At 55.2% G+C, this 12,980-nt stretch overlaps 1 protein-coding gene across 4 annotated transcripts in view; it reads right to left on the reverse strand.

Moving 5' to 3' along the window:
• Window positions 1-209: 209 nt before the first annotated feature.
• The window catches only part of LAMC2 (laminin subunit gamma 2), a 28,250-nt gene continuing 15,479 nt past the window's right edge, over window positions 210-12,980 (reverse strand). For 3 of the 4 annotated variants that reach the window (XM_035898052.1, XM_035898053.1, XM_035898054.1), the window contains 21 exons: window positions 12,375-12,504; window positions 11,348-11,446; window positions 10,985-11,121; window positions 10,488-10,610; window positions 10,171-10,360; window positions 9,707-9,819; window positions 9,161-9,379; window positions 8,133-8,312; window positions 7,396-7,629; window positions 7,013-7,149; window positions 6,525-6,678; window positions 6,213-6,418; window positions 5,860-5,939; window positions 5,265-5,402; window positions 4,354-4,498; window positions 3,957-4,106; window positions 3,481-3,595; window positions 3,196-3,395; window positions 2,472-2,630; window positions 2,284-2,383; window positions 210-2,072 (listed from right to left, as the gene is read on the reverse strand). In XM_035898052.1, the coding sequence (XP_035753945.1) occupies window positions 1,822-2,072; window positions 2,284-2,383; window positions 2,472-2,630; window positions 3,196-3,395; window positions 3,481-3,595; window positions 3,957-4,106; window positions 4,354-4,498; window positions 5,265-5,402; window positions 5,860-5,939; window positions 6,213-6,418; window positions 6,525-6,678; window positions 7,013-7,149; window positions 7,396-7,629; window positions 8,133-8,312; window positions 9,161-9,379; window positions 9,707-9,819; window positions 10,171-10,360; window positions 10,488-10,610; window positions 10,985-11,121; window positions 11,348-11,446; window positions 12,375-12,504 (3,260 nt within the window). In that variant the 3' untranslated portion in view covers window positions 210-1,821. The remainder of the gene's footprint in view (window positions 2,073-2,283; window positions 2,384-2,471; window positions 2,631-3,195; window positions 3,396-3,480; window positions 3,596-3,956; window positions 4,107-4,353; window positions 4,499-5,264; window positions 5,403-5,859; window positions 5,940-6,212; window positions 6,419-6,524; window positions 6,679-7,012; window positions 7,150-7,395; window positions 7,630-8,132; window positions 8,313-9,160; window positions 9,380-9,706; window positions 9,820-10,170; window positions 10,361-10,487; window positions 10,611-10,984; window positions 11,122-11,347; window positions 11,447-12,374; window positions 12,505-12,980) is intronic. The other variant, XM_035898055.1, reaches the window with a different exon arrangement.

Consider the following 12,980-nt stretch of genomic DNA (forward strand, 5'->3'; position numbering starts at 1 on the left):
TCCCTTTCAAAAAACCCAACCTGTGGACAAATAAAGTCAGGTCCATAATACCTGTCCCTATGCTGTACAACAGGAGAAGGAAAACATGCCAGAGGCAAGAATACATCTCGCTTAAATAAAAGTATAAGGCAGAGATATTACTCGGTATATCTTTATCAAGCAAAAGCATGGACGCTGCTTTATCAGAGAATTAGAACTAACGAGGAGTGAGCCTGTCCCCAAAATGTCCTCCTCCATCCAGGACCTCCTCTTTCAGCACCACACAGGACAGAGGGCTTCAGCAGACTTGACGCCCAGCACCTGCTAGCTCCTCTTTCCCCTAAAACAGCATGTAAAGGAAGCTGGGAGCAGTGTCAGAGTGGAGCTGGACCCACAGGAAAGCCACAACTGGGTGAAGGGAGCACCATAGTCTTCAGCTCCTCCAAGTTCTGCTCAAATGTACAGTGGGAAACCCTGTGGACAACTACTTGAGCCTCTGAGAAACATCCAGCACCATGCAGGAGGGAGGGAGGGATGGAGGAGGGAATGGGCAGCACCAAACCAGAGGCAGAGATGCATTCAAGACCTCGTCAATATTTTATAATGAATCACATCAAGGCACTAGTACTCCAGCAGGATGGGACCCGGCTCTCAGACATGAGAGCTTGTAGCTGCAGACCCCTGGAGAAAGCCGCCATTCCTGTGACAAGCACTGCACGGTCCTGGGTGCTTGTGCTGAGGGGCCACCACCTTGCTTCTCCCAGGTTCTGGGAGACCCAGGAAACTGCCTGGTACCAAACTGGCCGGTCTTGAAAGGAAAGGGTGCACTTGGGTGTGTATGGGGATGGTAGGGAGACCTGTGCTTGCCCAGGAGGAGCTCTGACAAGAAAGCCATCCCTCAGGGGCTTTGGGACTTGAAGTGTGGGAGAAAGGGGTTCTCCCCTCCTGGCTGAAGGGAACAGGTAGAGCAGGAAAGACTTTCTATTTGAGGAGCCCCAACAGCTCTCCGCTAACCTGCTAGCCTGGGATCCCCTTCTTCCTCCATCCAGCACATCACTCTGAGCTCAAAGGCAGCTGGGACATTTTTTTTTTTTCCCCTTTAGCAAAACAGCGACCACCTAATTGAGAAGCACCATGGAAGACCTGCAGCTTTATGAAAAGGGGCATCAGTGGCACCTGATGCCAAATCTCCAAGCCACAGAAAAACCACAACAGCACCACTCCCAGCAAGGTGAAGACTGGGCAGGCTGTGAGAAGGTGAGGAGAAAGCCGTGTGAAGCATCACTGATGCCACAGCTCAAAACTCATCTCCCCCAGCTGCCACTTCACGCAGCTCGCTCCCTGCCTCCTGAGCTACCGAAGGCGAGGAAGACCCCACAGAGAACATGAAGAGGAGGTGGTGGTGGCAGTGTCAAAAGTAAGGACAGAGACTCTAGTCCTGTGTGTGACAGACCAGGCAAGGGGATCCACAGGGGGTGGAGAACCTCTCAGACGTGAACTTCAGGCTCTGAACTGTGCAAACTCCCAAGGTTGACACCAAGCAACCCCCGCCTACACCTCAGAGAAACATTGTAGGAACAGACTGTTCTTCAGCCAGTAGCACCTTCATGCAACCAGGCATCTCCTTACTCCTGTGACTGAGGGACGGACTACTTTGAAAATTCAGGGACTCTCCAGGGCCATCCTGATGATGTGAACTTCAGCCACCACACTGAACTTGAGGGTAAGGATCAGTTCAACACAGTCAAACATAGCCGGTCCTGCCGGGTTTGGGGAGGGCAGCTGGGCCAGGCGCTCCTGCTTTCACAGCCTGGCAGGCGCTGCAGCCTTTCCAGAACTCGCTCATGGCAATTCAATGGCTTTTGTGTTGTAGCAGCCTGGAGGAAGACTCCTCTGGATGTCCTCCAGGTTCTTAATATCTGCCAGGATCTCGTCAATGCTGCTCTCCAGTGTCTGCACCCGGGCCTTATGTAGCGTGGCTGTCTGCTCCAGCTCTGACATCTCATCCTTCAGCTGGTTGCTTCTGGTTTTGGCTTTGCTAAAATTCACCTCGAGCTGCCTCAGGCCATCCTCATCCATGGCACCAGGCTGGTCTGTTGCACAGGAGGAAAACAAGGAAGAAAGAACCATAGATGGAGGCTGAGGACTAGATCTTTCTGGATGCTTCAGCAGCTCCAGCCTGCTGCCCAGCCTGTTTACAGGCATCATCTGAGGCAACTTCCCACACAACTCCCAGCAACCCTGCCTAGACCCCATCAGGGACCTGTCTCCCTCCACGCCCTACAGTGGCAGCAAAAAACCTACTCATCAGATGCAGCAGCTCTTCCAGGGCACTCAATGTCTCCTGCATGACCACCCGTGCCTGGCCAGCCTTGGTGTGGACCCTCTGAGCTTCCTGAGCTGTCTGAAGAAGGCAACATGGCAGCTGTAAGGCCAAGTCTCACCCATACATCAACAGGGAAGGGGGCAAGGTGCAGGAGACGGGGACCCACCTCCTGTATCACAGAAGCATCCGCCTCAACCTCCGAGAGCTTCCTCTCAAATTCGCCATCCACTTCCTTGGCCTCGCGCTGCAGGGTGGCCACTGCCTTCTCTAGGGCGAGGACACCATCGGCTGTCTTGTTAGCTTCCATCTTCAGCCGTGTGATCTCCTAGGGAAGGCAAAGGGACTTTCAGAGGGGCTGAAATCCATCTGGGTGCACTGGGGCGTGGAGCTGGTGGAAACTGTTTCCTTCCACAGGAACCCAAAATCATCACAGGCTGTCCTGTATCCTTCATGTGCTCCCACCAGTTGCTCCAGAGTTGTTTCTATGATTACAGCTCAGCCCCTCCTGAAGATACCAGCTAATCCCTTGGGAGTCACAACACACAGTCTGGGAGTTGAACACACCAACACCAAGTCTGGGAGCTCACAAGCCTGCCAGCAGCTGACTGTCGAAGTGAAAAATCCCCTTGGTCACCAAAAGGTGGCTACAGAGAGATGCCACAGAGATCCTCACAGGACAAACATGCCTGCAGAGATACCCATGCACCCACTGACCTACAGCCAACTCTGTTATCTCTGCAGGATCCACTATAGACAAATGTCAGGCAAAAAAGTCAACACATCAGGTCCACCAGGAAGACCCATTGGAGTTGCCAATCACCTCCTCTTCATCCATGGTTTTCCTTTCCAAACCTTTTTCTGCCAGCAATAGCACCAGGGCTTGCCCTCACCTGCTGGATCCCCATGGTGATCTCCTTCGCTTCCCCTGCCACACTGCTGGCTGCCTTAGATTCAGAAGCAGCACTGCCCAGGATTGCTTCAGCTCGGTCCGTCTTCTCCTTGGCACTTGCGACCATGCTGCTTATAATCGGTAGCCTCCTCATGGCATCTTCAGCTTCCCTTCTCTTGTCATCTGCTTGCAGGTTAAACTCTGAAAGAAATGTGTGGAAATGAAGTTGTGCTACCTTTCTGAGATCCCACAAGGCAGGGGCGAGGACGGGATCCTAGGACTTTACCCCGGAGACTCTTCAGGATCTGTTCCACCTCGTAGAAGGTGGTGTTGCCAGCGCTGACGGCTTGCAGGGCTGTGCTCCTGGCAAGGTTGGCTCGGGACAGCAGCTGTGTCAGCATCTGTGACAGGCCAAAGGGACAAAACAGGCAGATGAAGGATGCTGTATGGGAGCATTGAACAGTCTCTCAACCAGCTCCAGCCATCATAAGTCATCTTAGCTTAGCTCTAATCTTTCCAGGAGCAGGTCTTCAACCTGCTTCACATGGAGGAGGTGCGCTGGTAAGATGCTGCACCACCAGCAACATGCACGTGTTGACGTCTCCCACCAGCTCCAGAAGACCAACCCCAAGTGGCTGTGTTTCCAAGGAAGGTGAACAGGCTAGGACAGCATATAGTAGTGGTGGTGCCACAGGCATCCTACCAAGGCTCCAGCTCATGCTGAAGACGACTCAAGCCGCAGGACCCCAGCCAACCTCTTACCGCTCTCTTGCCCTCTCCCCTCTGCAGCAGCTGCTTGATTTCTTCCTCCCAGCGCCCCATGCGACTCTGCAGCTGCCTGTACTGTGCCATGTAGGTGTCCACCAGGCTCAGGAGAGCACTGGCATCCTGCTTCAGCCGGGTTGCCTCCCCCTGAAACACAGATGCGATGACTGCCTGGGGGTCCCAGCATCTCCCTGGGAACCACAGCAAGCAGTGATGGATGCTTGTCTCTTGCTCCTTGAGCTGTGGCAAGCTATGGGGGCAAAAGTGTGGGAAGATACATATCCAATGGCTCCCTGACGGAGCCAGAGCCCTGGGAAGGGCTGAGCTGTTGGCGGGGAGGGTGTAGGGGAGAGCAAAAGGGGATCTCCTGGTCCCACAGACACAATGCCCTCACCTCAAAGGAGCTGATGTCAGTCTTCGTCAAGCGGGACAGGGAGTTGAGGAGCACCAGGCTTCCCTGATAAGCCCCATCTGCCTTGGAGGCCATCCCATCGGCCTCAGACTTCAGGTCTCCAGCCAGCAACTTCAGCTCCTCGTACCTGCATGGATGTGAGGTTGAAGAGCATGGTATCAGCCAAGCTGCCAAACCCCACCACAGCATTAATGCTGCCTCCTACATTGACTTGTTCACACTCACCAAGCCCTCTCCAGGGACCCACATGGATTTATCATGCCGGAAAAATCTAATTGCAACCCAGCCCCTCTGCCAAGCAGGGCATCCACTGGCTCCTTGTTCATGCCCCAAAATCCAAAGGTGTTTCACACCAGTTGAACCCTCACAGGCTCTGCAGTTGGCTCCGTTGATCCCTGCCCTACCAGTGGGTGTTTCTTCCTGCACATCCCCATTCAGCTCCTTAACTTCGTTCGAGGCCAGTAGTGTGCAAAGTCCCAGCACTGTGCTGCGCTCTGGAGGAGGCACCAGCCCAGCCAGGTGATGTGAGGCTAAATCTATCCTCAGGCTAAACACAGCCCAGATTTGAAACTGGGCACAGACTCACCCCCAGGAGCCTGTTCACACACATACATGGCGTTAAGCCCCTTCCCCCAGCTATGGGCTGGCCCCTGGCGACCATCATGGTCTGCGGGGTGGGAAGCAGATGCCCCACAGAGCTACCGATCCTCCATCTCCACCTCTCAGACATGCCAACAACTGAAGTCCAGGCAAGTCCCTGCCTGCCCTGCCTCCAACCACATGTTTCTGCAGCTCAGCTGGGGAGACAGGGAGGTGGGCACGGATGCTTGGGCCACCCTCCTCCTCCCTCCCACGTCCCCCATAACCTGCAGGTGAATGCAGCCTCCACTCACTTCCCGAGCAGCCCTTGCAGGGAGCCGGAGGTGGACGCCTCTCTGCCAGCAGCCGCACGCACCAGCTCCAGCGCCTGCCGCGCGTCCTCCCACGCTGCCTTCGTGGCTTGCTCAATGGTGTTGGCGGCTTGCAGGTGGCTGCAAAGCACAGGGAGGGGATCATGAGAAAGGTTTCCCACCTGAGTTTTCTCCACCAACTTCCTTTACTGTTGTACTCAGCAATGCCGGATGGCACCCTCTCAGCAAACACAGCGTGTTTGAGAAGAGGACCCATATTTTGCTTGTCCTTCCTGCATCTCCCAAGGGTAGAGGAGCATAGGGGGGAGGCAGATGCTGCATGTTCTAACGGGACACCCATGGGCCAAACCCTGACCCAAAACACACCCACCACCACCCTCAAAGTCAGCCAAGGACAGCCCTGTAGGGCAGCAAAGCCAGCCCAGTAGCCACATCTTCCCTGTCTCCAGGGCAGGCACAGGTGTGGTAGCAGCTGCAGCCTGGTGGCTAGGCAAAGACCCCCAAAAAGGACCTGCTGGGCTCCCAGAAGGATCTCAGTCCCCCTCCCCTCTCTCAGCCAACAGTGGGAGCTACTCACCTGTTTGCCAGTCTCAGAGCCTCCTGGGCCAGTATCAAGAACTGATTTGAGCCCCCGGGAAGGTTTGAAACAGGAATGGTCTGAGGAGGGAGGAAGAGATGTGAGTGCTCTTCCTGCCCTCCATCCAATTCAGCAGTTAGAGGGGCAACTGTGGCACGTTAAACCTCCACAGCCCCCAAGGACACCTGCCAGCACCACTCCAGGTCCCAGCCCTACAGAAAGGGCCACCAGCACATCTTCTGCACTCAGAAAACAAATGCAATAACTAGAATATGTTAAATTCTAGCTCTCTCCGTGGATTTTTGTTCAGCCCTGGGCTAGACTAGGACCGCGTTGCACAAGGATGCTCTTACCACCCGACGCAGAGCGGCTCCGCTGTGGTCCAGGTCCAGCCTGGCTCTCTCGAGCAGCTGCCAGGTGTCCTGCACCTGCCTCTCGTACTGGCTCCCAAGAGACCTCAGCCTCTCCACTGTTGCCTTGATCTCATCCAAGCGTCTCTGGGAGCTGGACCCTTGCCCCTTCATCCTGGCCAAGCGGCTTTCCAGAGACCTGTCAGAGGCTGGTGAGAAGGAAAGAAGGAGGCTGAAGAGAAGCTCATTGCTGAGCAATACCCTCCCCTGATATGGCACAGATGGCCCCATCTGAGGGCAGTGGGCAGGTGGTACCTTGCAAGCTCAGGGCTTCCCCAAGGATGGCCTGCAGCATCTCCTCAGCCAGCTTCATCCTCCCCTCCAGCTCCTGGCTCTCAGCCCCACCGCCAGCTTGCACTTCTGAGAACAGCAGCTCCAACTCCACCAGCTGCTGCAGGTACATGTCCACCTGCAACCACAGCAGACCAGGCCATCAGCCAATGGGATGCTAAACCCATGATGGAAAGACCAGGGTGGGAACCAGGTCCATAGTCTGGCCAGAGGATGGAGAGCAGAGTGAGGGCTCATTTTTGGATTGGGCACAGCAGGGCAGCAGCTCTACGTCATCCTTTTATCACCAGTTGAATCAGGTACAAACCCAAAGTTGAGGCACAGCCTGCAAAATCACTTTTCACTCACACCAAGAGAAGATGCTTGGGAAAGCCAGGAGGAGATGCTTGAGGGTAAGCATATGTCTGTGCTCCTTTCCACTCAGTGGCCCTGGGGACAGCAGAGGTGCTCACCTGGGCTTTCACCTGGCTGTAGCAAGCCGGGCACTCACTCTCTTCACAGTTGGGACCCTCAAAGCCAGGCTTGCAGATGCAGCTCCCATCACTTCCACACTTCACAGGCTCAGCGCCGGCTGAGTTGCAGGCACAGGCTGTGGGTCAGAGTGGCACAGGTTCAGAGGAGCCTCCCCCCACCTCAAGTCTTGGCATGTCCACCCTTCCATCCACCCTCTCCTCCTGCTTTCCTCCCACTGTTTGACCCCATGATCCAGTTCCTCCGCTCTGCTCCCCCTTTCCAGCCTTAGCTTTTTGCAGCATCCCCTTTCCCATCAAGCCACTCTGCACTCTGGCATGGGTTTTCTTACTCATCCCCAACTCATACAGTGCCCCCCTCTCACCTTGACACTTGTCGGCAGGATCAGTGGCCAGGGGATTCCCATAGAAGCCGTCTTTGCAGCGGTCACAGTAGAAGCCTGTGGTGTTGTAGATGCACTTGAGGCACTCGCCTGTCCGGCGGTCGCAGTTCCCCACAGCGTTGGGCTCCACATTGCCATTGCACCGACATGGCTGGCAGGGCCGGAAAGCTGCTGGGTCTCCAAAGTAGCCGTCGGCACAGTACTCACAGTTAGCCCCTGGGAAAAGAAAGATAGGGAGAAGCTCAAGCTCTTGTGCAAAAGGCAGAGGCTGCCTTGCTCCCTCTGCCCCAGAGAAACAGGGGTGTTTAGCCCCATCAGGATCAACACACCACCATCGCCACTCTCTTCGCCACCATTGCCAACACACGATGCTCTGGGCAGGCTCTTAAAAGCTGGGTGTGATGACTGACCTCAGGCAAGTTGTTTCCTATTTGGTTTTTTCCTATTTTTCTATTCCCCTTCCCTCCCCACCCATCCTTTTCCCACCCACATTATCCCTTTAGATGAGAACCTTCCCTGATCAGGGCAACGTGTGTTCACACAGCCCTTAGGGCTGAAACACCCTCTTACAGGCAGGAGCGGCAGCGCCATGGGCAAGCCAGGCTGAGAAGATGGGATGATCCACCCAGCTGCGAGCATCCTGGCCTGCTGGCCCCTGCATCTCCCAGTTGAAGCTCCAGGGAAAAGCAGAGTAGAAGCAACCTGGAGGAGGGCATTACCAGCAGCTCCAGGAGGGCAGTGGTCACAGATGACCTCCTCACTGCCCGGCACCACCGAGCAGCCTTGGCCATTGCCGCAGGGGCATGCCCTGCAGCCGTGTGGCTGCCGGGGGTCTCGGTAGAAGCCAAAGGAGCAGCTGACACTATTGCCCACGTTTTCGTCTGCTGAGTAGCATTCACCTGAAGGAGAAAGGAGAGGGCTTAGGGCAATGTGCTCTCACCCCTGGTGGGACACCCTCCACAACTCCACCGCTTGGCCACCCCTCGCTGTTGGCCATGCCACCCACTGCAGAACAAACAACCCTGGTTCAGCATCCTCCACTGGAGCCCGCGATCCTCACACCTGCCCATACGTGCTCCATTTCTCTGCCCATCAGTCCTTCACCACGCGGGAAGCAGGGGCTCCTGAGGCAGGAGTCCAGTGAGACCACACAGAGGAGCCCATCCCAGGGCATGGAGTCTGGCCATAACCACTCAAAGGTGGATGGGTCTTGTTTTTCACAGCTCACATAGCTCCCAAGGAGCCACACACTGCCTTTTGTGCCTCCCGATCAATGCTTAGATATTTGGAAATGCCAATTCAGACTTGGAAAATAGGGACAACTTAACTTTGCATTACATTGACTTTACATGGCAACACTGGGGACTTTTTTAACAAGACAGGTAGTAAAACATGTTTACGTCACTGATGTCACTGATGCCTACACCACACTTAACTTTAAAACAAAAAGTCAGAAGATTTTTTTTTTTAATGCTATCCAAGCAGTAGGAGATGCTTTTCTCTCTCCAATGAGCATCAGATAAGCCTGATTTGATCCCAATGCATCTTTCCTCTATTTTTGGCCACAGTGCTTCTAGGCTTTGGGGATTTCTACCTGGGATGTTCCCTGCACTCCAGCCCCACAAGCCAAGGATCTCGCCCCACTCAGTGCCCCCCACACTCCCTCTAGCTCAATTCTTGGGATGCAGGCAGCTGTGCTGCGATCCCATACGCCCTACAAGCATAACACGGTGGTGGCTTCTCTTACCTGTGTCGGGATCACAAATTCCTCCCCCCTGGCAATTGCACAACACGCAGATGCTGAATGGGCCCAGGCCAGGGGCATCTCTGCGGTAACCAGGGGCACACCTCTGACAGAACTGACCCTGGTAGCCCACTGGGCACTCGCAGCGCTCCACCCAGGGAGCAGGGACTCCGGAGCTGGGCTGTGCCGACACCAGGGTGACGTTGTCAATGTAGCCGGTGCCTGGAGGGAGACAGAGCCGGTCACCCATGGGCCAGCAGCTCCACCTGGCAAGTCCCCCACACCCGGGACCTGCATAGGTTGCATGTTTCATTACAATGCCTGTGGGCAGATGGCCCGGAGCCAAGGTTTTGCTGTCCCCACTGTTGCCATCCTGCTCAATCTCTCCATAATTTCATTTTTCCTATCTTAGGGCACATTTTTGTTATTATTGTTTATTATTATTATCATTTATTACCATTTAGCAAAGGTGTCTCCATCTAGAGACTTGGCATTTCCAGCAACAGAGAAACCAACCAAGGAGTGCTTGCAAGCTCTCCTGCCACTTACTGTACTCCCCAAAGGTGGCTCGGATCCAGAGAGCTGTCAGGTTTCCCAGCAGCCTGCGATATTCAAAGTGATTCAGCCTTGGGCTCCACTTGCTGCTTGGGTGCTCATCCAACCTGCCCGTGGGAGGGGGGAGAAGTGGAACCGGTTTCAAGAAAATGAGATGCCTCAACAAGAAAATGCAGCAGCCCTCACCCATCTCTCTCCTGAGCCCAAGGCTTCAGGGGACAACCTCCACCCATGCGACTGAGCCCAAGCAAAGTACCCAGCCAAACCTCAAGCCAGATTATCTACCATCCCTCTCACTGTGACCTCCTCATCCAGGAGAGAAGCACCTGAGATGCCTCCAGCCCCAAACCAAGCAACCGTTCGTCACCTCTGAGGGATCACAGCCGAATCCAGGAGCTCCCTGAAGTCACAGCCTTTCTTGCTCATCCTGCCCCAAACACCCCAGCATCCCCCTTTACCTGAATGTGTATGTTTGGCTGACGCCACAGGGCAGGACATTCCCCTGGGGTAAGAAGGGGGCAGTGACTCTCAGGCCATCTCCTTCCAGGACCACATCGTGCGGAGATGGCTGGCGTCCCCCTCGGTCCAGGCGGTAATCAAAGGAGAGCGTTTGGCCATAGCTCAGCTGCTGGTTCCCAAGGAATTTCGCTGTGAAGGCAAGGAAAGAAGAAAATTAAAGGCTTAAAATCTTGCCTTCCTCCTCAAGGCTCAGTTCATGGCATCAGACTAAGCAAAGGGGGCACTGAACGCTCCCCTACACCGATCCCACACCTACCAGGCGCCACAAAGTATATTGGCTCCGACCTCCTCGCTACTATGAAGGTGTCCTGATGGCGTGGGGACCACTGGAGCTGGGCTGGGGACCTGCTTTCATGGATGCCTCGCCAGCCTTCAGCACCTGGAGCACCAAGAAGGAGCAGTCAGCAGGGACAGCGATGGTGCTTCCCAGACTCCAGCATCTTTCTGGAGCTGTGTCTTATCAAAACCTCTGGCTTCCTACCCCTTGACCTCTGAGGGAGCAGCACAGATATCCCTGTGCTGTCCCATCTGGACATGGGCCTTTCCTCCCAAGTGGCAGGAAAGACACAATGCAGCAAGGCTATACTGCCCCCCACCCTTGCACCCTACTTCTGCCTACGATCAAGCCCTTCCACCCATCAAAGCACAGGGACTTCCAGCAGGGCTGCAAACAAGGCAGCTCCTCCAGCACGTCAAGGAGAAGGGGTGGCAAACACCCCCAGGAGCCATAGGGATGTCCTGCTTGGGCTTCACCTTGCTGGAAGGTGGAGGTGATGTTATAGACACTGTAGTTGTCTGCGCTGACACACACAGCCGAGTGCCCATAGCAAAAGCAGGGGGAGCATCCTGCGGGGTTTCTGGCATCCAAGTTGTAGAAGTTTTGCTTGCACCTGGGAAAACACAAGAAGATGACAATGTTCAAGTCCGTTTTCTCCTCTTCCTGGCCAGCACAACCAGCCTTCTAATGACAGCCACGCAACACAGCCATCGACACAGTTCAAGGTCATCCCCAGGCTGGGATGGTGAGACAGGCATGCAAGCACTGCCAGGGATGCAATTGCTAGGGAGATGGAGGACAAGCCACACAGTGGTCCGGCAAGTCCTCCCGACACCCACCTCTCGCAGCGCTCTCCGGTGGTGCTCGCCTTGCAGACACAGCGGCCAGAGAGGCAGCAGCCTGTGCTGCCAGCCGGGTCGCACTCACACTGCGGGCTCCTGCAACAGGGACAGCGGGAACATCCACCTGGATTTCCAGCTTGGCCTGGAAGCTCAGTGCCCCCAGCTGTTACACAAGACAGCAGAGAATCCCCCCCAACTACCAGTCCCATGCTAGAAGGGGAAAAATAGTCAGCAGAGACATCTCCCCAAGTAATCCAGCTGCAACAGTACAGATGCCAGGCTGAGACCCTGCCCAATGGTACTCCCCCAGGACACCCCAGAGCACCAGCTTGCAACTATCCCAGGTGCCTCTCTTTAGCAAGACCCATCCACAAGAGCAAAGCAAAGCTCTGCTGAGCTTAATAAACCCTGGCTGAGCTCCAACAGGCAGCAACACGCCGGGGAGGCTCAGGCAGGAGGCCAGGCACAGCAGCATGGCTGCAGGCAGCCAGCCTGTGCCCCCACCCTTTGCCTGCCGGGACGCTTGAAGGAGCAAAGGCAGGGTGAAGCAAAGAAGAAGAGGACACAGCGCTGAGGAAGCCAAACCAGAAAGACTTTGAAAGGTGTTTAAATGGGACTCCGTACAAAGGAAGGAGCTGGTTTTTGCATTCACACGTTTGCATGGGGCCAGTTCTTGTGAGCGGCACCGACACCGGGCAGACCATGTGTCAGCAGGTTTTAGCTTATGTGGCTAGCCTGGATGGTGCCTGTTTGGCATTATCTGAATAATAAAGCAATCGCTTTGCTCTGTTTTTGATGATACCGTGTGGCAGCAAGCTCTGTAGAAGGAAGGTCCAGCCCCACTCAAGCCTGCTCTGTCCCAGTGACATGAGCTTAGGGCTGTCGGTGTGCTGCCATGAAACAAACTGCCTCTGCCCCTGCATGGGGTGGTTCCAGCCAGCACAGGCTCTTTACAGCAGCTGGGAGAGCTCTGGAGGCTGTCGCTCCAGCTGTTCCCATGCCACTGATGGTCACCAGCACTTACTGCCCATTCCTCCGGCACCCGGCCTCAGAGAGGTACGTGAAGCCCGGCTGGCACTGGTCACACTTCTTGCCCATCACGCCAGGTTTGCAGCTGCACCGGCCATGACTATCACACTGTGGGCCAAGGGCACCTGCAGAAAGAGGGGAAGGAAAGGTTTGGACAGGCACCTCCTGGCGATGCTGCTGGCAGGACAAGGGGAGCAAAGCACCACACTGTCATTGCAGCAGCAATCCCACCTCAGCAACAGGTGTCCCCCACTGGGGTCCCAGCATGGGACTGAGACACTGGGTCTGGCTGTTAAAGCTGCTCCAGCCTGATGCAGAAGACTTGGAGGAGATAAATCCCAGCAGACATTGACTAGATGCCCAGGACAAGGATCATCTTCCCTACCATAAAGGTCATTGTGAAGGACAAGATGGACTCCAGGGCACACAAACCAAGTGGAGAATTAATTCTTTGTTGGACCCTCTGCTAGTAGGCATCTGTGCAACTTTATTTCAGTGCCACCACAAGGACCTTATGAGGCAGAGGGTCATGGTAGGCTCTTCTATTTCTGACCTACCACTGTGCACATGTGGGCATGAGGGGAGAGGAGAGCAGAGCCAG

The sequence above is a fragment of the Egretta garzetta genome, unplaced genomic scaffold (genome assembly GCF_000687185.1).
Source record: "Egretta garzetta isolate BGI_Z169 unplaced genomic scaffold, ASM68718v1 scaffold187, whole genome shotgun sequence".
In the NCBI taxonomy this organism is placed as follows: Eukaryota; Metazoa; Chordata; class Aves; order Pelecaniformes; family Ardeidae; genus Egretta; species Egretta garzetta.